This window comes from Desmodus rotundus, chromosome 9 (assembly GCF_022682495.2).
Source record: "Desmodus rotundus isolate HL8 chromosome 9, HLdesRot8A.1, whole genome shotgun sequence".
Taxonomy (NCBI): domain Eukaryota; kingdom Metazoa; phylum Chordata; class Mammalia; order Chiroptera; family Phyllostomidae; genus Desmodus; species Desmodus rotundus.
The window spans coordinates 71,909,424-71,933,699 of record NC_071395.1 but is presented as its reverse complement, the minus strand read 5'-3'; the positions used below and the strand labels follow the sequence as shown (position 1 = coordinate 71,933,699).

General features: G+C 48.9%; 1 protein-coding gene across 1 annotated transcript; it reads left to right on the top strand.

Moving 5' to 3' along the window:
* The first annotated feature begins 27 nt into the window (after positions 1 to 27).
* POLR2A (RNA polymerase II subunit A) lies at positions 28 to 23,095 on the top strand. Its single transcript, XM_053910894.1, has 29 exons — positions 28 to 522; positions 8,877 to 9,009; positions 9,160 to 9,296; positions 9,390 to 9,563; positions 9,685 to 9,966; positions 10,300 to 10,461; positions 10,606 to 10,826; positions 11,007 to 11,139; positions 11,626 to 11,750; positions 11,850 to 12,060; positions 12,565 to 12,774; positions 12,858 to 13,026; positions 13,211 to 13,305; positions 13,458 to 13,661; positions 13,818 to 14,040; positions 14,463 to 14,646; positions 15,045 to 15,216; positions 15,311 to 15,416; positions 15,502 to 15,707; positions 17,968 to 18,192; positions 18,343 to 18,589; positions 18,895 to 18,995; positions 19,634 to 19,738; positions 19,839 to 20,021; positions 20,265 to 20,468; positions 20,680 to 20,866; positions 20,990 to 21,103; positions 21,259 to 21,408; positions 21,512 to 23,095. Exons 1-29 carry the CDS (start codon positions 430 to 432, stop codon positions 22,666 to 22,668), a joined length of 5,913 nt encoding a protein of 1,970 aa, XP_053766869.1. The 5' UTR covers positions 28 to 429; the 3' UTR covers positions 22,669 to 23,095.
* Positions 23,096 to 24,276: the final 1,181 nt, after the last annotated feature.

Here is a 24,276-nt window from a genome sequence, read left to right as displayed (position 1 = left end):
AAAAGGCGTCATTCGGTCAGTTCGCTTCTCAGAAGCGCCGAGAGCGCGGCCGGGACGGTTGGAGAAGAAGGTGGCTCCCGGAAGGGGGAGAGACAAACTGCCGTAACCTCTGCCGTTCAGGATCCCGGTTAATTATTTATTCGTTACCCCTTTTCTTCTCCCCCCTCCCAAACCTTTTCCTTCCCCCTCCTCTTTTTTTTTTTCTTTTTGAGAGACGAAAAATCTCCGGAAAGGGGGAGGAAAATTTCTTTCGCTCTTTTATTTCCCCGCCTCCTTCCCTCCCCCACCTTTCCTTCCTCCGGCTTTTTCCTCCCAACTTAGGGAAGGTCCTTCCCGGTGGCCGCCCCGACGGGGTCTGAGCACTTAGGCGGAGGCGGCGCAGGGTTTTTGTACTGAGGTTTGCGCCTGCGCAGCGCGCCTGCCTCCGCGATGCACGGGGGTGGCCCCCCCTCCGGGGACAGCGCATGCCCGCTGCGCACCATCAAGAGAGTGCAGTTCGGAATTCTGAGTCCGGATGAACTGGTAAGCGGCTCTGCCCTGGCACTCTTCCTCTCTCTCGCGCAGCGCGCGGGGTTTGACGTTGGCTGCAGAAACTTGGTGCTTCGCGCTGCCTCTGGTGACAGGCAGTGGGGATGGATTAGCAGCGCCAAGGCAATGCGGGGTCCAGGCTCGCGGCTTCCCAGAGTTAAATTTGCTAGGGTGTGAGCTTGGCCACAGGTGAGGCTGGAGGGTGAGAAAAAGGGAGAGGGTGCCTGGCAGCACACCGCATAGATACCGACGTTAAACGAAGCCAGGCGAATCCTAGGGGCCCTTCGCAAGTTTAGATAAGAAGCCGACCCCCAGATTTCCCCCCTCCTGTCTACAAATACTAATTGAGCACCTGCTATGTGACAGACACAACAGACGCAGGAAGAAAGAACTGAACAAGGACAAGGACCCTGGCTTTCAGAGCACTTTCATTGGGAAGGGGCAGGAGAGACGCATATAAAACATACAAATAAATGAACGAACAAGATAATTTAGTCAATGGCAAGTACTTTGAATAAAGGGAAACTAATGCGATGGAAAGTCACTGAGGTGAAGCTGCTTTAGATGAGATGTGTCAGGGTCTGGGAAGGCATGTCTGAGGAGATGGCATCACCTGAATTATGAGAAGCAGCTAGTCACCTAGGCCTAAGGAGTGAATGAACTTGTGTCCCAGGGGAAGTAAGGCCATTGTGTCTGGGATTCAATGGGTGAGAAGGAGAATAGTATCCAGATGGGGTGGCTAAGCATGAGGTGGGGTAGACCAGGTGGGATATTGTAAAAAATGCTAAGGATCTGGATTTAATTTTATTTCTTTAGGAAGCCATTGGAAATTGTAAGCAGGAGAGTGACATCAATTTTACATTAAAAAAACACAACACAACAAAAACTGCTTTTGTTGCCCTGTGAAGAACCAGTTGGGGAGCACTCTAAGCATGGAAGCCGGAGAGCCCAGGGAGGAAGATAGTTCTAGAAGAGAGCTGTTGGTACTTGGACTCCTTTTGTGGAGTGAAGTGGAAGGAGCCAGTTGGCTGGAGAGAATGGAGTTTAATGGCTGTTAGTGGATGGAGACCGTTGTGCTGGAGGAGAAGGCTCAGCTCTGAAATTTGTGTCTGGAGTTAGAACCTCCTGAATTTACACCATACCACAGAATAAATTCCAGATGGAGCTAAGGTTTAAATCTAAAAATAAAACTGTAAAGCACTCAAAAAATACAGAAGGCTTCTTGGGTCTGATACTAGGGATAGAAACCCTTAATAGTAATTAATTAGAGGTACATTTTATTGAGTGCCTATGTAAAAACAAGAGCCACTTTATCAGAGACACCATGGACAGCTAAAAAAACATATTTGCAATATGACAGACAAGATTAGACTTCTTAATATACAAGGAGCACTTAAGTATCAGTAAGGAAGGCACACATCTATCTACTAGAAAAATGGGTAAAAGATGAATAGGCAGTTCACAAAAGTAGTACAAATGGCCAATAAAAACATTGCCCTGGCTGAGCAGTTGGTGTCTCAGTTGGTTCGAGCATCATCCAGTACACCAAAAGGTTGAGGGTTTGATTCTCAGTCAAGGCACGTACTTAGGTTGTGGGTTTTATCCCTGGTGGGTTTTATACCTGGGGTGGGTATGGGAGGCAATCAATCAATGTCTCTCTCTCTCTAAAATCAATAAACATATCCTCAGGTGAGGATTAAAAAAAATAAGATTCAGTTTACTAATAATAAAAACATGCAAATTAAAAATAAATTTTTTTTTCCTGATGGCAAAAATATTGGGATATAGGCCCTGGGCTGGGTAGTTCAGTTGGTTAAAGTGTTGTCCCTGTACACCAAGGTTGCAGGCGTGTCCATCCCTGGTCAGGGCACATAACAAGAATCAACCAACGAATGCATGAATAATTAGACAACAAATCAATGCCTCCCCTTCCCTTTCTTTCTAAAAATCAATGAATAAAGTAAAAAATATATATATATAGGAATATAGTCCTGGCAGATGTGGGTCAGATGTGGGTCAGTGGATTGAGCACCAGCCTGTGAACCAAGGGGGCAGGGGTTTGATTCCAGCTCAGGGCACATGCCTGGGCTGTGGGCCAGGTCTCCTCCAGTTAGGGACATGAAAGGGGCAGCTGATCAGTGTCTCTCTTGCACATTGATGTTTCTGTCCTTCCCTCCCTCCCCCTCTCTAAAAAATAAATAAGATCTTTAAAAAATATATTAGGATATAGGCATGTTTATACATTGTTGGTAAGAGGATAAATTGATACGACCTTTTTGGAGGGCAATGACAATTTTATGAGTAGTTTAATGTGCATATTCATCTTCAAAAAACTCAATTTCTCCCCTTGAACGTGCCCCTCCTCCAGTCTTGCCTTCAGCAAACAAGTAGTGGCTCCACTATTCATCCAGTTGCTCAGGCCAAAAACCGTCTTTGATTCTTCTCTTAAAACCTTTATTCAGTGTATCTGCCAGTCTGTCAGTTCTGCCTTTCAAAACATGCCTGGAATCCAGCCGTTTATGCTATCTCAACCACCACGGTATACCCCACTATCATCTTTCCCAGAGTATTGTAGTGGCCCCAGCCCCAGTTCTTCCTACAGTTTGCAGAGCAGCTGGAGAGATCTTTTCACGTCGCCCTCTTCAAAGGGTCCAAATGGCTTACTGTGGCCTACGAAGTCCTGTATTTGGCCCCTGCTTAAGTGCTTCACCATCTCCTTACCAATCTCCTATTTGCTCTTTAACCACATTGATCTGCTTGTTCTTTGAATACTACAAGCTCATTACTCCCTCAAGGTCTTTGTTGTTCACTGTTCCTGGTGCTCTGAACAGCATTGCCCAGACTTCCTCCCTCAGGTCTGCTCTTTCACATCATCAGTAGGTTTTCTGATCAGATGTCATAAAGAGGGAGCTCTTCCCTGACCACCCTATTTAAATGGCATCCTGCATTCTCCGACTTCATAGCCTGTCACTGAGAGGATTAGTTTTTGTTTTATTAATAGAACGTAAATTTCATAAGAGACTTTGTATTCAGTCTCTCAGCATCTCAAATAGTGCCTAGTACATAATAGGCATGTAATTAAGTTGGTGAAATAAATGAGTGAATGAAATAATTGGACAAGTACACAAAGATACATGTAGAAGTGTTTTATTGCAACACTGTTTGAAAATGGCATTGTTTTAAATTATAAGTTGCCTAAATATTAACTTACTAATAGGAATCCTATTGAATAACTCAGGATCTATTCTTAAAATAGAGCGAGACCTTCCCAGTAGGTTAAATCCCAGACTGCTGAGGTAGTGCAGCACGCTCAGACGGGCCCAGCGAGAGAGTCTAAATTTTCAAGAGCCACCAGAAGCATGCCCTGGGAACCACTAGTTCCAAGTAGTTCCTTTTCAACATCAGATGGCACCAAATCCCCCCCAGTGATGTCATATCTCTTTGAAACTTGGTTTTTTACAGTTGCTAAATTCTGGGCAAAATCACTGTAGAACAAGAAATAAGGGTGCAGCTGTCCAATCAGATTCCAAGATTTGAGAAGTTGTGCAGTGCCCAGCAGGTATCATAGCTAAGTAATTGTGGTTATTTGGGAAATACTGTATTAACAGTGTTTTTCTCAACTTACGTGTATTACTTTTGCAAATGGCTGTTAAGTTGGTAGGACTTAGATATTTAAGTTGTTTGGATCTAGGTACTTAGTGGATCCCTTTTGGCCTAGGGAGTGCTGTGAAAATTACTGAGGCACGAAGGGTACTGTGAACTAATACAAGTTTAGGAATCTGGATAAATGAAAAAATTACTGAACAGTATGCAGAATGAGGCCCTATTTATGCAAAAATGAGAACATATTTTTACTTTTAAAAATGTGAAAAACTGTTCACAAAAATTACAGGAGTCATAGCTTGCAGTTTATATAATATAGTACACCTGTATTTGGAGGTAATAACATTTCCATTTTTGGTAGGAGCATGGATGGGTAAGGGCCCTCTTGTGGAACCGATAGTATTTAAGGGTAGAGTATTTTTCGGAAGTCTTGAGGTGGGGTGTGTATCGAGGTGCTGAGGGCTCTGAGAATTGGCTGCAAGACAGCTGTTGTCTTTGCTGATAAAAGATATGTTTGGATGTTGCCTGATAAGGGGAAGGAAGCCAGGAGGCTTGATGCTAGGGTTTTATGCAAAGCTGTACGAAGTCAGAGTAAATGGGTGCTTGATTACATTTGAAGGAGTTGACTCCTATTCGTTAAAAGCAACTATCTTCGAGGGAAAGCTTTATTTATACCCCAGCTTATTCCAAGAAGGATTTAAGACAAGGGCTCAGAGATTTTAAATTTTCTCTTTAGGTAGTGTAGTCTACATTGGTGAATCAGAAAAGTATCCTCGTCTTCAAATTATTTATAATCTAATGAGGGATTTCCCATATGTGCAACAAATATATTGACTGAACCCTTACCATGTGCTAGTGACTGCTGGGTGCTAAGGATATAAAGATGAATGATACTTGATCCTTGCCTTCGAGGGTTACAATCCAGTGGGTGGGACACATGTGTAAACAAGTAATTAGAGCTGGGCAGGGGACCTTGCTAGGGTGTGGATAAGGCTAGAAGAGTCAGAAAAGACTGAAGAGGTGACATTTGAATTGGGTATTAAAGACCGAAAAGGAGTTTACTGGAAAGGAGGTGGCATGTGAAGGAAAGGAATTTTGAGAAATCTATTGCAGTTGGAGCATAAATGGGGTGGGGAGGTACCAGTTAAGCTGTAAGAGTGCAGTGAAGCCAAGTTGTAAGTAACTTGTATACTTGCTAAAGGCAGGGGAAAGAGATTGAGTTTTTACTAACAACCTATGGCATACCTTTTGTTCTGTGACCTCAGGGGCACTTGAGCCACTCCTCAGGAGTCTGAACATTTACCATGTGGGTAGTGAGACCTAGTGTTTGGATGAATGGTTGGGGGCTAAAGTATTTTGTTTATAATCCAAAATGACAGTTTGTTTATTGACGGTAGAGGCATAGTCCAGAACACTGCTGGACAGCCCCTGGCCCTGTCTCCATGCCTGGAAGCAGAATTAGTCCTTAGAAGGTGGCTGGCTTGGTGAGCATAAACTTGGAGCAGAGGGAGGCGAAAAGTCTTGAGTGGGATTTTCCATAGGCCCTTTTCTAGCAGCTCTTTCGGCAGCCAGGTTCAGGCCTGCTTCCGCCTTGTGTTTCTCAGAAGATGCAGCGCAGCTGATGAGGTTCCAACTCTGTGAAGTCCATCATCCACCAGGCCTGTGTCCCTGAGATTTCATCAGGTCATCTGGGATGAGCATCGTGGATGCTCAGAACCTCTTCAGCCTTGCATCTGCAAACCATTTTGGTTTCTGTTCAGCAGTGGCTGATCACGTGCAGTACGAGGGTATTACTGGTTTGACTGGCCGGAGACAGCCTTCTCTCGTTTTTTCCAAGTTCTTTGAGGGCACTTCCCTGCTGCGGAGGGTCCTAAGCAGTTCAGTTCAGTTTAACAAACATTTATTGGGAGCTATGGGATCCAGGATGATAGAAAAATGCTGTCTCTCCGAAAGATGCTTAAAATCTGTGGGGAAGACAGACCCCAATAGATGATTTCATTGCATATGAGATGTATTGTGATAGAGGGGTTACAGAAGCACAGAGAAGGGATGCCAGTCAGTCTTGGGGGGCTGTGGAAAGGCTTTGAAGAAATAATTCCTGAGCTGAGTCTTTAAATAACAGTTTGTCCTGTGGGGAAGGGCATTCCAAGCATGTGTAAGACCCAGGGGATGCAGCACAGAGCTAGGAGATAGGGGAACCACAGGGGACTCGGTTACTGATGTGGAAAAAGAAAGGAGAGTGAAAATGTCATGAGACCCATTCTGTAAGCTGTCCTGCTGAGTTTGGGTGTCATTCCGAGGACAAGAGTGTGTGAAGATTCAATTTCCATTCTAGAGGGTGCGCCCCAGTTGTGTGGCTGGATTGGAGAGAGACAGGTTGGTGACATATGGAATGCTCTGATGGACGCCACAAAGAATGGCCTGACCCAAAGCAATGGCAGTAGGGATGGGTAAGAGGGGCAGGATTCAAGAAATATTTAGGAGGTACAAATGACCAGTACTTGGTGAATGATTGGACAGTTAGTTACATCCTGGGTTTAAGCAGACTAATTAAGTCATTTTTTTTTAAGATTGTATTTATTTTTAGACAGAGGGGAAGGGAGGGAGAGAGAGAGGGAAAGAAACATCAGTGTGTGGTTGCCTCCCGCACACCCCCCACTGGGGATTTGGCCCCAACCCAAGCGTGTGCCCTGACGGAATCAAACTGGCAACTCTTTGGTTTGCAGACTGCACTCAATCCACTGAGCCACACCAGCCAGGGTTTCAGTCCTTAATGTTTACATAGTTCATGAGTGATAGGGACAAAATTCCAAACCAGGAGTCTCTGGCCCCAGCCCATACTCTTTCTACTGTTTTATACCTGAGGGTAAGAAGGGGTAAGTATTGGTATTGGCCTTGAGTGCTACCATCTTAGATGGGCACTGAAGGAAAAGGAGTGATTTTTGTGGAGAAGGGAGTTTGATTTTAGACAAGTTGGGTTTGATTTGTCAATAATATCTACAGAGGGTTCAGTAGATAGTTTCATATGTGACTCCAAAGTCCAGAAGAAAGGTGATGCGTGGAGGTAGAAATGTGGGTATGATCAGTACGTGGGGAAAATCACGGGGTAGTGTATAAGGTGCTATGAGAAGTGTGGATGAACTGAAACCTGGGGAGTAGCAGGGTTTAAGGAGCAGACCAAGGCAGAGGAGCCTGGAGCCAGACTATAGGCAGCAGCCAGAGAGGTAGGAAGAAAGAGGGGTCCCTCTGTAGTGTCTCACAGGCCAAGAAGCCGAGGCTGAGACGGATCTGCTGGGTTTGGCAGAGTGGAGCTCATCAGGAGTAGTATGGGTGTGGTGGTAGTGGAAGGAGGTGGAATCTTTGGGGAGATAGCTGTGTATAAGTACTCACAGTCACTGCAGTTTGCTGATCCGAAGTTACCCATCCGTTTTTGCAGCATAGTGCGGTGGAAAGAATGCACAGGCAAATCCTGGCTGTAACACTTTCTAGTTGCATGACTTTGGGCCTCTCAGTTTCATAATCTGTAAAATGGAGACAGTGATGCATAGTTTATAAGTTAGTTACAAAGATAGAATGAATCAGCTAGCACTGCCCTTGGCACCAAAAGGATGTGTCCCAGAGGTTAAATAACCATTTTTGCTGCAGCATGGTAGAGTGGGACAGGCATGCATTTGGGACCGGAGAGGGATGAGTTTGACTTATGCTGGCTCCTTGAGCAAGTCACTTCATGGCCTCAGGTTTCTCATGTTTAAAGGGACAGGAACTCATTCCTAGATTTGTGGTTAGGATTAGAGAAACAAGGTACATTAAATATGGTCGGTGCCTGGCATGAAGTTAACACTCAGGTTGAAGCTTTTATTACATTCTTCTAAATTCTTCCTTCTGGAAGTACAGTGGATCGAAAAGCCTAGCTGATTTTAAAGTCCTTGGTTGTCAGTGTATGAAAGCTAAAGGTTCCCTCGACCTGGCCTCTAGGCCAGGGCAAACATTTCTTCTTCAACTCGTATACACTTCTTCCATCTCACCCTTTCACTGCATCGAGCCAGTGAGCCCTAGCCCCACCCTTCTCAGACTTCTGGCACTTGCCTCTGCCTTCATCCCATGAGGTGCCTGGGTTTACTTCTGCTCCAAGTAATTTTCACCTACTCTTCACTCTGGCTCCTGGTTCTCCTGTCTTAGCATCAAATCTCCATCTGAACATCGAAAGTCTCAAGCTGGCCAGGCCCTTGAGAAGGAAGAGGTTAGGAGGACGGGGCAAAGGGTACCTAACTTCACAGAGTTGACAAGGTGTGCCTTGAGGCAGGACACTGGTGCTGTTCCAGCAGGAACAGAGGCGCCTACCCATGACTCAGATTCTGGGCTTGATTTTAGCTTTGGGGAAGAAACAAGGCATTGATTTTTTTTTTTAATATTTCTTGAAAAAACTTTTATTTTGCTATTAAAATCCCGTGTATATTAGTGACGTAGAATTCAACCTGGAGAGATGTCTGGTGTCTAGAGGTAGGTGACTACGTGGTCTGACCACCCTCCCCCAACTTAGTCACTAGGACAGGCTTTTGACTTGTGATATTCAACTTCGGTATCTCCAGAAGCATACGCACACTGACACCCCCCGTCACTGCCCTCACCCCAGGCTAAACCTGGTTAACTTTGTAAATAGTTTGTGGTTCTTTAAAGCCTTGTTATGTGAAAACCGAAAACTAGGAATCCTATTTAGTTGTTATTGGCCTTTTTTTTCCTTGCAGAAGCGAATGTCTGTAACAGAGGGTGGTATCAAATACCCTGAGACAACTGAGGGAGGTCGCCCCAAGCTTGGGGGCCTTATGGATCCGAGGCAGGGGGTGATTGAGCGGACTGGCCGCTGCCAAACATGTGCAGGTGAGTTTGGGGGGCAGTTGGTATGGAATCATGGAGGGAAGGAGAGAGGCTTTAGTCCTTAAAGAAAACCAGGCCTGAGGGGGACACCTGGAGACCTGGTCTCCGAGGCGTGAGAGCTGGGGGGAACGTGTTAGGTGTGTGTTCCCACAGGAAACATGACAGAGTGTCCTGGCCACTTCGGCCACATTGAGCTGGCCAAACCTGTGTTTCACGTGGGCTTCCTGGTGAAGACGATGAAAGTTTTGCGCTGTGTCTGCTTCTTCTGCTCCAAATTGCTTGTGGACTCTGTGAGTGGGGAATGGGCCCTGCCCTGGGATTGGGTTACATGGTTGGGGTGCAGAGGAGCATACCCAACTAACACTGCTCTTCGATGTCCCCAGAACAACCCAAAGATCAAGGACATTTTGGCAAAGTCCAAGGGGCAGCCCAAGAAGCGGCTCACACATGTCTATGACCTCTGCAAGGGCAAAAACATCTGCGAGGGGGGGGAGGAGATGGACAACAAGTTTGGTGTGGAGCAGCCTGAAGGCGATGAGGATTTGACCAAAGAAAAGGTAACTGGGGCTGGCGGAGACTATTGGGAGGGAGGGGTCATGAGATGTCCTAGAGGCTGGCCTGGTGTGGAGGAGGTGGCTCCATCTCTGGGTTCTAAAGGCCCCTCGCTCTCCTTGGAAGGGCCATGGTGGCTGTGGGCGGTACCAGCCCAGGATCCGGCGCTCAGGCCTGGAGCTGTATGCAGAGTGGAAGCATGTCAACGAGGACTCTCAGGAGAAGAAGATCCTGCTGAGTCCTGAGCGAGTGCATGAGATCTTCAAACGCATCTCAGATGAGGAGTGTTTTGTGCTGGGCATGGAGCCACGCTATGCCCGACCTGAGTGGATGATTGTCACAGTGCTGCCTGTTCCTCCCCTCTCCGTGCGACCTGCTGTTGTGATGCAGGGTTCTGCCCGCAACCAGGTCAGTGGCTTCTGGACTCTGCCTGTTAGCTGAATGGCTAAATGTCTGAAGGGAGGCAGCCCTGGGGCGGGGTGGGGCCGGGGTGAAGGAGCCAGTGGTGGAGTGTGGTATGCGTGGATGACGGACAGATCCTATGGCTCTGAAAATACCCTGCCACTTGTTAGCTGTATAACCTTTAACAAGGCACCTAAGGTGGTTAAAGTTCATGAAGATGCTTCTGTATCTGAAATGAGAGCAGACCTGCCTCCCAGGGTGGTGTGAGGGTGACAGAGGTGCTGTGTGCTGAGAACTCAGCGGTAGCTGGATTGTGACCACGCTTACTTCCTACTTCAGGATGACCTGACTCACAAACTGGCTGACATCGTGAAGATCAACAATCAGCTTCGGCGCAATGAGCAGAACGGTGCGGCAGCCCATGTCATTGCAGAGGACGTGAAGCTCCTCCAGTTCCATGTGGCCACCATGGTGGACAATGAGCTGCCTGGCTTGCCTCGCGTGAGTCAGCATACTCTGGCGTGGCCCGTGCACTAGAGGGATAGGGATCGGGGCAAGGGCAGGGGCCCGGCATGAGGCCTCTGTGCTCTGGAGGAGGGGCCAGTGCTGACTGCTGGGCTGCCCCCACCCTGTGTTTGCTCACAGGCCATGCAGAAGTCTGGGCGTCCCCTCAAGTCCCTGAAGCAGCGGTTAAAGGGCAAGGAAGGCAGGGTGCGAGGGAATCTGATGGGCAAGCGAGTGGACTTCTCGGCCCGCACTGTCATCACTCCCGACCCCAACCTCTCCATTGACCAGGTTGGCGTGCCTCGCTCCATTGCCGCCAACATGACCTTTGCAGAGATTGTCACCCCCTTCAACATTGACAGGTGTGCTCAATTCAGAAGTCCTGTCTGCAGTTGTGGGAGAGACATGAGGGGAATGGGCTTGGAGTGCACAGAAGGGAGTGTTGAAGTTTAGAAGCTGGACTCCCACTTGGGGCTCTGGGATGAGGAGTGCCAATGGCTTTCTGGGAAGTGTTTTGTTTATTTCACCTCTTTCCTTCCTAGACTTCAGGAACTAGTGCGCAGGGGTAACAGCCAGTACCCAGGGGCCAAGTACATCATCCGAGACAACGGAGATCGCATTGACCTACGTTTTCACCCCAAGCCCAGTGACCTTCACCTACAGACTGGTTATAAGGCACGTAACAGGCCAGGACCTCTTATTTACCTGAGCAGGAAGCTGTTTCGAATGGGGGCTGGCTGGGATGGGCCAGCTGAGGCTGTCCTGTTAATTAGGATCCAGGCTCATTGACTCTCTTTTCAAGAGACTGCTACCCTAGGGTAGCTTGCAGCTGCCAGCCACTGGCATTCTGGGTGGGGGTCACATAAACTGAGGCAGCATGAGGGACATAGAAGGCAGGGAAGAGAGATCCAGGGAGGAACAGAGCAGAGGCTTCTTGTTTAGAATCTCTTGATTTTCTCCCCAGACTGAGAGCCTTGAGGTTGGTGGGTACTATCCGTAGACACCCTCAGGGCCTGGCCCAGAGAGGGTGGTCGATAAGTGTTTCAAGTGAAACCATACCACAGTGTCATATGTTTCTGTCTGTGAAGCATTTTAGGCCCAGTGTCATTTCATCCTTAGCACACCCCCTTTGCTGAGACTTCCCACACTTCACCTCCCTAGGTGGAACGGCACATGTGCGATGGCGACATTGTTATCTTCAACCGGCAGCCAACTTTGCATAAAATGTCCATGATGGGACATCGGGTCCGCATCCTCCCCTGGTCTACTTTTCGCTTGAACCTCAGGTCAGTGCCCTGGCCCGGGGAGGCAGGCTGGGGCCAGGCTGCTCCCTGAGCTTGCTCTGAAGGTGTCTGCCTGGCTCTGACTTCTCTCTCTCACTGCAGTGTGACGACCCCGTACAATGCTGACTTTGATGGCGATGAGATGAACTTGCACCTGCCACAGTCTCTTGAGACACGGGCCGAGATCCAGGAGCTTGCCATGGTGCCACGCATGATTGTCACTCCCCAGAGCAATCGCCCTGTCATGGGCATTGTGCAGGACACGCTCACTGCAGTGCGCAAATTCACTAAGAGAGATGTCTTCCTGGAGCGGGTGTGTGGTCCGATAGAGGGAACCTGGCTTGGGCAGGCAGAGGGGCCACCAGGCAGTGAGGCCAAGGCGGGGAGGAAGAGCTGTGACTTTTGTCTTGTACTGGCCTGTGGGGTGGAAGGAAGTGGGGCTAGAAAAGATCAGAGGCCAAAAAATGTATATGGCTTTAGCTCCCCATTTAATTCCTCAACATGTTATGTAATTTCAGCTACTGTCTGGGGAAGTAAAGGTGAAAGGAAAAATAAGTGACCATGTTGAAATTCTCTTTTATCTACTTTTCTTTTACTTTCACTTATTTCCCAAATTGTTAATAAGTAATGTGTATTTACTGTTTTTTAACAGTCTCATTATGACAATGAATTTTTTAATGAAAATTTCAGAAAACATTTACTTGGCATCTCTGCTACCAGAAATCTGGCTTCGCCTTGGGCAGGGTGGTCTGTGGTATTTCCAAGCATTGGGGCCAGCAGTTCTCAGTTTCCATCTTTCTTGCTCTTTGTCTCATAGGGTGAAGTGATGAACCTCCTAATGTTCCTGTCCACGTGGGACGGGAAGGTCCCGCAGCCAGCCATCCTGAAGCCCCGGCCCCTGTGGACAGGCAAACAGATCTTCTCCCTCATCATACCAGGTCACATCAACTGTATCCGCACCCATAGCACCCACCCTGACGATGAGGACAGTGGCCCTTATAAGCACATCTCTCCTGGGGACACTAAAGTAAGGCCTGGCTTCTGGATGTGTGGGAACAGGACTCGGACACGGAAGCCTCAGCAGGGCCTGATTGGGTGCTTTGTCTGCAGGTGGTGGTGGAGAACGGGGAGCTGATCATGGGCATTCTGTGTAAGAAGTCTTTGGGCACATCAGCCGGCTCCCTGGTCCACATCTCTTACCTAGAGATGGGTCATGACATCACTCGCCTCTTCTACTCCAATATTCAGACTGTCATTAACAATTGGCTCCTCATCGAGGGTAAGTGGAGGGGCTCTGCCAGGCCCTCCGTTTGATTCTCTCTCCCATGGTTCAGTGTTCTTTCATCCCTTTCTCTTTCCTCCTTAGATTCGGTGTCCCTCTGTTCGCTCACTTGGCTGTGATTCAGTCCCATGTCTCTTGGGAGTCCAAAGAAGGTGTTGCTGATGCTTGTCCTTATCTCTAGGTCATACCATTGGCATTGGGGACTCCATTGCTGATTCTAAGACTTACCAGGACATTCAGAACACTATTAAGAAGGCCAAGCAGGATGTAATAGAGGTGAGAGAAGGCCGGGCAAAAACTGAATAAGAATCTTTCATGGACTTTGAACTTAATGAATAAGAGCAAAGAGGGTGTCAGGATTAGAGAGAAGGGGAGTAGAACAGGGATTGATGTTTCACTGAGAACTCTGCCTCCTCCTTTGCACCCAGGTCATCGAGAAGGCCCATAACAATGAGCTGGAGCCCACCCCCGGGAACACTCTGCGGCAGACGTTTGAGAACCAGGTGAACCGTATTCTCAACGACGCCCGAGACAAGACTGGCTCCTCTGCCCAGAAATCTCTGTCTGAGTACAACAACTTTAAGTCTATGGTTGTGTCTGGAGCTAAAGGTTCCAAGATCAACATCTCCCAGGTGGGGAGCCTTGCCTTTCCAGATAGGGGGCCGCACTGAAGGTTGGGAGGGGGAGGGAAGGTGTATGTTGGGGGGGGCGGGGCAGTTGGGGAGAAATGCTGGGAACTCATTCTTAAGGCAAAGGGATTCAGCCGTGCCCGCCTTACCTGTTCCCAGGTCATTGCTGTCGTTGGGCAGCAGAACGTGGAGGGAAAGCGGATCCCATTTGGGTTCAAGCACCGGACTCTGCCGCACTTCATCAAGGATGACTATGGGCCTGAGAGCCGTGGCTTTGTGGAGAACTCCTACCTGGCTGGCCTCACACCCACCGAGTTCTTTTTCCATGCCATGGGGGGCCGTGAAGGGCTCATTGACACTGCTGTCAAGACTGCTGAGACAGGTGAGGCCTTCCGACCCAGGACCCTCCCTGGGCTGGGGCCACGGTACCACAGGCAGAGCAGCCCCTGGGAGTAGGGAGTGGGGGTTCTCAGGCTAAAGTCTTCTGTTCCCAGAGATGTAATTTTGGTCTTTGTGGAAAGAATAGAGACTAAACTAAAACTCAAGAGTTAGGCAGATGCCCTTGTATGATTGCTATAGAGCATTTCAGGACGGGGGATGGAGCCTTGGGGTCTCTGCTCCTGACCTGTTGTGTGGGGCTGGTTCCATCTGGGAGTGGACATGGCTCTTAGTGAGGGACCTCAGGGTTGAGGGGCTTACTGGCTGGCTCTTCTGAGGATCAGGTTGCTTAAGGCTCCAGAGTGCTCTCTGGGCTTTGTCATCCTCTTCTTGCCTTGGGTCCCATAGTCGATTACCTCCCCCCAGGATATATCCAGCGGCGGCTGATCAAGTCCATGGAGTCAGTGATGGTGAAGTATGACGCCACCGTGCGGAACTCCATCAACCAAGTGGTGCAGCTGCGCTATGGCGAGGATGGCCTGGCAGGCGAGAGCGTGGAGTTCCAGAACCTGGCTACCCTTAAGCCTTCCAACAAGGCTTTTGAGAAGAAGTGAGGAGGTGGCAAGCGGGTGGTTCTCACTCCTGTGGCTCAGGCCAGAGTCGTAGGATTCCCCTTCCCACACACACAGAGGTCACCTGGAATGTGTCTTGCAGTGGACCTTCCCATGTACAGCCCTTTCCCACCACAGTGACAGCAGCTGTGCTCTGGGGGCGGGTGGATGGAGGGCAGAGTTGAGACCCAACACCACTTTGTTTCAGGCGATGGAACAAAGCTAACTCAGAGGGACTGGCACAGGCTCGGGTCCCACTGACAGTCCCTGGGCCTAGATCTTGTATTTCCCTGCTCAGGATCCTTGTCTCCAAATCCCTGTTCCTGCAGAATGCGCCCCTTTGCGGGAATCAGGCCCCAGAGCCACCTGGGCCTAGACTCTGCTCTGTCATCTGCAGGTTCCGCTTTGATTATACCAATGAGAGGGCCCTGAGGCGCACTCTGCAGGAGGATCTGGTGAAGGATGTGCTGAGCAACGCACACATTCAGAATGAGCTGGAGCGAGAATTTGAAAGGATGCGTGAGGATCGGGAGGTGCTCAGGGTCATCTTCCCAACTGGGGACAGCAAGGTGTGTGTGAGCAGGAGGGGCTGGGCTGGAGAAGTGCTTCCCCTGTGTGGCTGTACCCAGCTTGTGAGCCCGCCTCACTTACCTCCTGCCTCAGGTTGTCCTCCCCTGTAACCTGCTTCGCATGATTTGGAATGCTCAGAAAATCTTCCATATCAACCCTCGCCTTCCCTCCGACCTGCACCCCATCAAGGTGGTAGAGGGTGAGTACCTGCTTTGAGGCAAGAATAGGGGTCAAGAGTCTGCTGGGCCATGGTCAACAAACTCTACCCCTCATTTGCCCCCCAGGAGTCAAGGAATTGAGCAAGAAGCTGGTGATTGTGAATGGGGATGACCCACTGAGCCGGCAGGCTCAGGAGAACGCCACACTGCTCTTCAACATTCACCTCCGATCCACGCTGTGTTCCCGCCGCATGGCAGAGGAATTTCGGCTCAGTGGAGAGGCCTTCGACTGGCTGCTGGGAGAGATTGAGTCCAAGTTCAACCAAGCCATTGTGAGTGTTGTCATCACCTCAGGCTTGTTTTTCTCCTTGACCCGTAGACTTCTCTGGGCTCTGAAAACAGCCCACCTCTGCCCACAATCACCTAATCATAGCTCTCATTCATTGAGAGTCTGCTGTGTACAAAGACCTGTGTTTGAGGCTTTTATGCCTTTGTTCCTTGGTATTCTTGAAGACGACCCTGATGGGGGCAGGGTTGTTAGTCCCTGTTGCAGAGATAAGACTGGGCCTTGGGAAGACAGTGTGACTGTGTTTGTGTGGTGGTCATACAGGAAGTAAGTGGCATGGCTGGGATGTGAAATGGAAGTATTGCTCTTTGTTTTCTTAAAATGCGTGCGGTGTGTAGAATTCTAAGTTGATTGGAGGTAGGCATTGCAGTAAGCAGAAAAGAGACTGACATACTAGAATATATTATCACTGTCTTTAAGGATTTTACAGGGTAATTGAAGGCAAGAAGCATTATAATTATAGGCATGCCTCTGAATTCATTTGATCTAAATCCAGTTTTATAAATGAAGTACTTAAAATACGTTAGAAAATACTACAAAACATGGTTGAAAGAAATTAAAGAAGACTTACATAAATGGAAAGACACTTCATGTTCATGGATTAGAAGACGTGATACATTGTTACATGGCAATAATCCCCACAGTGATCTACATTCAGTACAGTTCCTATCAAATTGCAGTTGCCTTTTTTGCAGAAGTTTATAAGCTGATCTCCTAATTAATATGGAAATGTAAGGGACTCGTAATAGGCAAAAAAATTTTGAAAAAGAACAAAGTTGGAGGACTCACACTTCCAGATTTCAAAACGTCCTACAGAGCGGCAGTAGTCGTGACAGGGCGCTGCTGACCCGAAGACACGTACAGACCAGTGGAGAACGACTGGGAGTCCTCCGTGTTTACGGTCCCGATTTTGACCAGGGCGCCCAGTCAATTAAGTGGCAGGAAGAATAGTCTTTTCAACAAATAGCGCTGGAACAACTGGATAACCACATGCAAAAGAATGAAGTTGAACCCTTACCTCATACCATATATAAAATTTATCTCAAAATATATAAAGGATCTAAAACTATAAAAAACTCTGAGAAGAAAACACTGGGGTAGATCTTCATGGCTTTAGGTGAGGCAGTGGATTCTTCGGTATGGCACCAAAAGCGTGAGCAGCAGCAACAAAAATATATTTGGAATTCGTCAAGATTAAAGTTAAGTGATTCAGAGAACACCATCAAGAAAGTTAAAAAAAAAAAACAAAAACAGCATGGGAGGGGAAATATGTGCAAATCATGTATCTGATTTAAAGGCCATCAAAGGACTATTTCAGGTCAACAGCAAAAAGAAAAAACATTGAAGGATTTGAATAGATGTTTCCTCCAAAGGAGAGATATAAGTGACCAGTAAACACGTGAAAAGATGCTCTTTATCATTAGCCATCAGGGAAATGCAAATGGAAAAGACAGGGAGCTGCCGTTTCATGTCCACCAGAATGGCTACGATAAAATACGACAGGTGTTGGCCAGGCCTGGGGTGGCACTCCCATGCACTGCTGGCGAGAGTGGTGCAGCCGCTTTGGAAAACATGGCAGCTCCTCACACGTTTAAACACGGAGTTACCACAGGACCCAGCGAGTCCATTCCGGGGAATATACCCAAGAGACTGGAAAGCGTGTGTCCTCACAAAATTGTGCGTGCAAGTGCAGAAGCATTTATAGTAGCCAGTGCTGTAGAAACAGCGTAAATGTTCTTCCGTTGTCGACTGGATAAATCATGCTGGTATATCCATACAAGGGAGTATTATCCCATGATAAAAAGTAATAGGCTATCAAGCCATAAAAAGACAGTGATGAACCTTAAATACATATGACTACGTGAAAGAAGCCAGTCTGAAAAGGCTATATATACTGTGTGATTCCAAGGAAAAGGTGGTATTTTATGGTGATTATATGTCAATTAAAATAATGCATTGGGGAGCTTCCCATTTAGAAGGCTATTACCAAATTAATACTTTAGTACACTTTTAGGAATTTGGGATTTAGGTGACATGGTACAAAAATGATGTGCAGTGTAAATTGAAATGCTCTCTGAGGGAAGGGGATGATCAAATACGACGACTGTTTTTTTTAAGTCTCTGTGTTTTCCAGATGCCTCTGTCCCATGTCCTTTAAGAGGAGAAGATAGCCCCAGCCGATTGCGTCTCGCTTTCATTTACCAGAAGAGGGGCTTTTTCTGATGCTCTCTTTTCTTACTGCACAGGCCCATCCTGGGGAAATGGTGGGCGCTTTGGCTGCACAGTCCCTCGGAGAACCCGCAACCCAGATGACCTTGAACACCTTCCACTATGCTGGGGTGTCTGCCAAGAATGTGACGCTGGGTGTGCCCCGACTTAAGGAGCTCATCAACATTTCAAAGAAGCCAAAGACTCCCTCACTTACTGTCTTTCTGCTGGGCCAGTCTGCTCGAGATGCTGAGAGAGCCAAGGTAGGACTTGGGGTGGATGGGCCTTCCCAGCAGGAGGAAAAGGAGGGGAACACTTTTCCATTGACTAAAAGTTTGGGATTCCCTCTACAGGAGGATTTGAAGAGGTGTTTGAGTAGCCCAAATGTGTCATGAATCCCTCTTCTTTTCCAGGACATTCTGTGCCGTCTGGAACATACAACGTTGAGGAAGGTGACTGCCAACACAGCCATCTACTATGACCCCAACCCCCAGAGCACGGTGGTAGCAGAGGATCAGGAATGGGTGAATGTCTACTATGAGATGCCTGACTTTGACGTGGCCCGAATCTCTCCCTGGCTTTTGCGAGTGGAGCTGGACCGGAAACACATGACTGACCGGAAGCTGACCATGGAGCAGATTGCTGAAAAAATCAATGCCGGTAAGGCCGGGAGGGCCAGCCCAGCTCAGGAGGTTTGCCGGGGACCCCCCTCTGTCGTGTCACTGTACTCTATAGTCTCCGACAAGCCACCTGCCATCACCACCTTTCATTCACTGGTTCTGCTCCGCCAAGGCATCTCTTCTCCAGTTTCCCTTTGCGTTCCCTTTTTCTTCTCAGCGTTTCCCCTCCCTTTCTCCAGAAGGGTTCTGTGTGTGTTTGGGGGGGGGGGGGGGGTGTTGCAGGTGAACAGTGACCGGGAAGCAAGTCCTATAGATGTGATCTTTCTCATGGCTCCTCCCCACCAGGTTTTGGCGATGATTTGAATTGCATCTTTAATGATGATAATGCAGAAAAGCTGGTGCTCCGCATCCGCATCATGAACAGTGATGAAAACAAGATGCAAGAGGTAAATGGGACCCAAGAAGAGGTGATGGCTCCCTGTGTCAGACATGTCAGACATAGGAAGCTTTTAAATCTTGTTCGTGACCAGAGAAGTTAAAATGAAATCAACATCGATGTGCCAGTTACAGCACTTAATGTAGGAATGGGTAATGGTGGTGAGCAATGATTTTAAAAACTTAGCAGCTAAATCTCTGGGAGCTGAAGTAGCAGTCGCATAAAGAGCAGACGGCACTGAAGTGGGCTTATCTCCATAGCCCTGTCATTGGCCCTCCCCTCCCCTGGGGCTCCTGTGTGAGGGCAGGGACTAGAGTGGAGGGCAGGGTGGACAGTAGAAATTGGTATGTCCTAGGTAGAGTGGTGTGAGGGCAGGCGTAACAGGACTCAAGAAAATATTTGACCAGTGACTTCACTCTTGGGCATGGCTCCTACGAAATCGTTCAGCAGGTGTGGGTGGCTGGTGCTTTAATACAAACTCAGAACCTACTATAGACATGTTGGAGAGTAGGTAATCTCACTGGAACTGAAGAGGGTGGAGTTCAGGGGCTTGACTTGACTGTTAGGTCCCTGAGGAGGCTGTATTTTGGGGTGAGCCTGAGGAGGGACGAGAAAATTCCAGGAGTGCTCACCTCACTCTTGTCGCAGGAAGAAGAGGTGGTGGACAAGATGGATGATGATGTTTTCCTGCGCTGCATCGAGTCCAACATGCTGACAGATATGACCCTGCAGGGTATTGAGCAGATCAGCAAGGTCAGCCATTCCCTCCCCAGCAGCCCTCCCACTTCCCACTTCTCTCCCTCCCACCTCTGCCCCACCCTACCTGAACTCACCTTGCCCCCCGCCCCCCCAGGTGTACATGCACTTGCCACAGACAGACAATAAGAAGAAGATCATTATCACAGAGGACGGGGAATTCAAGGCCCTGCAAGAGTGGATTCTGGAGACCGACGGTGTGAGCTTAATGCGGGTGCTGAGCGAGAAGGACGTGGACCCTGTGCGCACCACGTCCAATGATATCGTGGAGATCTTTACGGTGAGCCCCTTGCAGCCCCACTACCTAGCAGTCTGTCCTGGGTCTCTGGCTCAAGGCCCCTCCCTGGGTGCCTTGGCGACTGTTGCATTCTCTACACTCCACTCAGGATTAACCCTTGCTCAGTTTTTTATGCCTGCCTCCACTTTGATTCTGGGCTTCACTGACTGCCCCTCTGGATGTGTGATGGTGGGAGCTGGAAGCAGAGTACTCTGTCTTAACCCTTCACCCCCACCCTCACGTCAGGTATTGGGTATTGAAGCCGTACGGAAGGCCTTGGAGCGGGAGCTGTACCACGTCATCTCCTTTGATGGTTCCTACGTTAATTACCGGCATTTGGCCCTCTTGTGTGATACCATGACCTGTCGTGGCCACTTGATGGCCATCACGCGACATGGAGTCAACCGCCAGGATACTGGACCTCTCATGAAATGCTCCTTTGAGGAAACGGTAATGGCGGAACTTTTGAACAGGGTGGAAGGAGAGAGTGAAAGAAAGGAGGGGGTGCTGTGGGAAGCAGGACAGCCACCAAAGTGAATTCGTGGTGGGCATCGGTGCTGGTCTTGCCTGTGTTGGGTGGGTGGGCTGTACGATGGTGGAATAGCTCTGGAGTGCTGTGTGGAGGGATCTAATGGGGTTACCCTCTCTTCCGGTTGTTCAGGTGGATGTGCTCATGGAAGCAGCTGCCCATGGAGAGAGCGACCCCATGAAGGGGGTATCTGAGAACATCATGCTGGGCCAGCTCGCTCCAGCTGGCACTGGCTGCTTTGACCTCCTACTCGATGCGGAGAAGTGCAAGTATGGAATGGAGATCCCCACCAATATCCCCGGCTTGGGTGCTGCTGGACGTGAGTATGGGTCTCAGCTGCATGGGACCTGGCTGGGTCTCCGAAGGGGAGGCAGGCCATGGATGGGAGGGTATCCGGTCTCTCGGTGCTGTTATTCAGAAGTCACTGTGTGTATTTTTGCAGCCACTGGCATGTTCTTCGGCTCAGCACCCAGTCCCATGGGAGGAATTTCTCCGGCCATGACACCCTGGAATCAGGGTGCAACCCCAGCCTACGGCGCCTGGTCCCCCAGTGTTGGTGAGTAACCCAGCCCAGGAAGAGAGCCCTTTAGGTGGTTCAGATGGCTTATGGAGAGTTACCATGTTGGAACACGGGAGGCCATGGGGCTCTGGGGAAGGTGTTGGATGAACTCCAGCTCTGGTTTTAACTTCACATTTTCTCTCACCTCGCAGGAAGTGGAATGACTCCAGGGGCAGCTGGCTTTTCTCCCAGCGCTGCTTCGGATGCCAGTGGCTTCAGCCCGGGTTATTCCCCTGCCTGGTCTCCCACACCTGGCTCCCCAGGCTCACCGGGCCCCTCAAGCCCATACATCCCCTCGCCAGGTGAGCTGTCGCTGTCTATCAGTGCCAAGTTCATTTCCTCCCTGATCTTTCCTTCTAGGCTAGTCTCTCCACCACTTAACTCCTTTTGCCTTCTTTCCTACAGGTGGTGCCATGTCTCCCAGCTACTCACCAACATCACCTGCTTACGAGCCCCGCTCCCCTGGGGGCTACACGCCCCAGAGTCCCTCTTACTCCCCCACTTCACCCTCCTACTCCCCTACCTCTCCATCCTATTCTCCAACCAGTCCCAATTATAGTCCCACGTCTCCCAGCTACTCCCCAACCTCTCCCAGCTACTCCCCAACCTCTCCCAGTTATTCTCCCACCTCTCCCAGTTATTCTCCCACCTCTCCCAGCTACTCTCCAACTTCCCCAAGCTACTCGCCCACATCACCTAGCTACTCGCCAACCTCTCCCAGTTACTCACCCACATCTCCCAGTTACTCACCAACCTCTCCCAGTTACTCACCAACGTCACCCAGCTATTCGCCCACCTCTCCCAGCTACTCGCCAACGTCACCCAGCTATTCTCCCACCTCTCCCAGCTACTCACCAACTTCCCCAAGTTATTCTCCCACCAGCCCTAACTATTCTCCAACTAGTCCCAATTATACCCCGACATCACCCAGCTATAGCCCAACCTCGCCCAGCTACTCACCTACTAGTCCCAACTACACACCAACAAGCCCTAACTACAGCCCAACCTCTCCAAGCTACTCTCCAACTTCACCCAGCTACTCCCCGACCTCACCAAGCTACTCCCCTTCAAGTCCACGGTATACACCACAGTCACCAACCTATACCCCGAGTTCTCCCAGCTACAGTCCCAGCTCGCCCAGCTACAGCCCTACCTCACCAAAGTATACCCCAACCAGCCCTTCCTACAGTCCCAGCTCACCAGAGTATACCCCAACCTCTCCCAAGTACTCACCTACCAGCCCAAAATACTCACCCACCTCCCCCAAGTACTCGCCCACCAGCCCTACCTATTCACCCACCACCCCGAAATACTCACCAACGTCTCCTACTTACTCACCAACCTCTCCAGTCTATACTCCAACCTCCCCCAAGTACTCACCTACTAGCCCCACTTACTCACCCACCTCCCCCAAGTACTCGCCCACCAGCCCCACCTATTCACCCACCTCCCCCAAAGGCTCTACCTACTCTCCCACTTCCCCTGGCTACTCGCCCACCAGCCCCACTTACAGTCTCACCAGCCCAGCCATCAGCCCAGATGACAGTGATGAGGAGAACTGAGGATGAGCAGGCTCCAGCAGCAGCCGGCTAGGCTGAAGGGCAGCCTGGTGGTGCTTGGCAGTCCTCTCACCTCCCTTGGGGGTGCAGGCCCCCAGCCTGGCTCCTTTGTACATAGCTCCTTGTGTCGAAGTTTCCCGTTGAAGTTTTGGTTGTCTCCAGTGAGGCTTTTGTCTTGTTCTCCCCTTGTGCTGTCTCAGAACCCACTCACCTGACTGTGGTGTTCTTCCCACCCCACCCACCCAGGCCTGTCCCCAAATTGAGGGTTCCTCCTTGCCTGTGGCTTGATTGGGGGTAAAAGGTATTTTAACTTCTTAGGGGTAGTTCCTGCCCTGGGTCGTTAACATCTGATCCTTAAGAACAAAGCTAAAGCTGCCTTCTCTGTTTTATTTTTTGAAAGTTAAATAAAATTTACTAATTTTGACCAAAAGCGTGTACATCGAGTGTTTAAATTGTGAGACAAAAATACCCAGGCCCTTGCCTCCTGCCTGGGCTGCTGTGCCATTTTGTGGGTCTCAACCACTCTCTGCTAAGGCGGGGAAGACAGTGAAATGAGAGCAGAGGGTGTATTCACCCGCTGAGCAAACACCTACTACGTGCCATGCGTTGCTCTGTCCTGGGCTTGTGGTCAAACAGACACAGCCCTTGTCCTACATTGAAGCAATATTGAACAGAACAGCTTTTTAATCCATTTAATGATTATAATATGTAATTGGGAAAAGTGTAGGAAGATGTGGTTTCAGGAGCAAAGTTACCACCCTAAACACTACCACCAGGAGGCAGGTTTTCTTTGGAATTTTTCCTACAAGTTTCTCAAGGCACTTCTGCCCAGTCTTTGTTTGCCCTCGAACAAACAGTGAGATGATGGCTACTGTAGTGTGTTTCACAGCTGGAGTTAAAGGGTTTGGGAGCCAATTTGCTGTATTTCATTGGCCATTTCATAATTTCTTTCATTAGAACTTAATTTAGATACCAGCTTTCTATACATCTGCAAGTTATTTCTGGTTTACATATTTTTAATTTTTTTTAACTTTAAAATATTTCAAAGAATAGAAAGTGACATGGTCATTTTGCCATATTTAATTCAGATCTTAAATTGTTTTGAAAGAAATGACTTTATAAAAGGGATAGATATTTATTATAAAAGATCTCCAAACACTATAGAAAGAAATAGTCTCCCCAAGAAACTAATATTGGTGGTTGGTGAACATAATTCCAGACGTTCTTTTAATCACACAGAACGATAGGAAGTTGGATAGAGACTGTTAAGTAAGAATGGGCCACACTCTCGAATTCAGGCTGCTGTAACAATGGCCTAGACTGGCTTATAAACAACATGTACTTCTCCCAGCCCTGGAGGAAGGGAAGTCCAAAGTAAAGTTACGGCAGATTTGGTGCCTGATTCATAGATGGCCGTCTTCCCGTTGTGTCCTCGTATAGCAGAAGGCAAGGGAGCTCTCTGGAGTCTCTTACAAGGACCCTAATTCCATTCATGAGGACTCTACCCTCATGACCTGAGCACCTGCCAAAGCCTCATGTCCAAATGCCATCACATGGGGGTTAAGTTTTAATAAGAATTTGTGGAACCCATTCAGTCTACAGCACATACTA

Coding starts and splice junctions, on each gene's coding strand:
- POLR2A (XM_053910894.1), top strand. CDS start 430: ATGCACGGGGGTGGCCCCCCCTCCGGGGACAGCGCATGCCCGCTGCGC. Junction 13,306..13,457: donor CCAAGCAGGATGTAATAGAG/GTGAGAGAAGGC, acceptor CTTTGCACCCAG/GTCATCGAGAAGGCCCATAA. Junction 21,409..21,511: donor CCCATACATCCCCTCGCCAG/GTGAGCTGTCGC, acceptor TCTTTCCTACAG/GTGGTGCCATGTCTCCCAGC.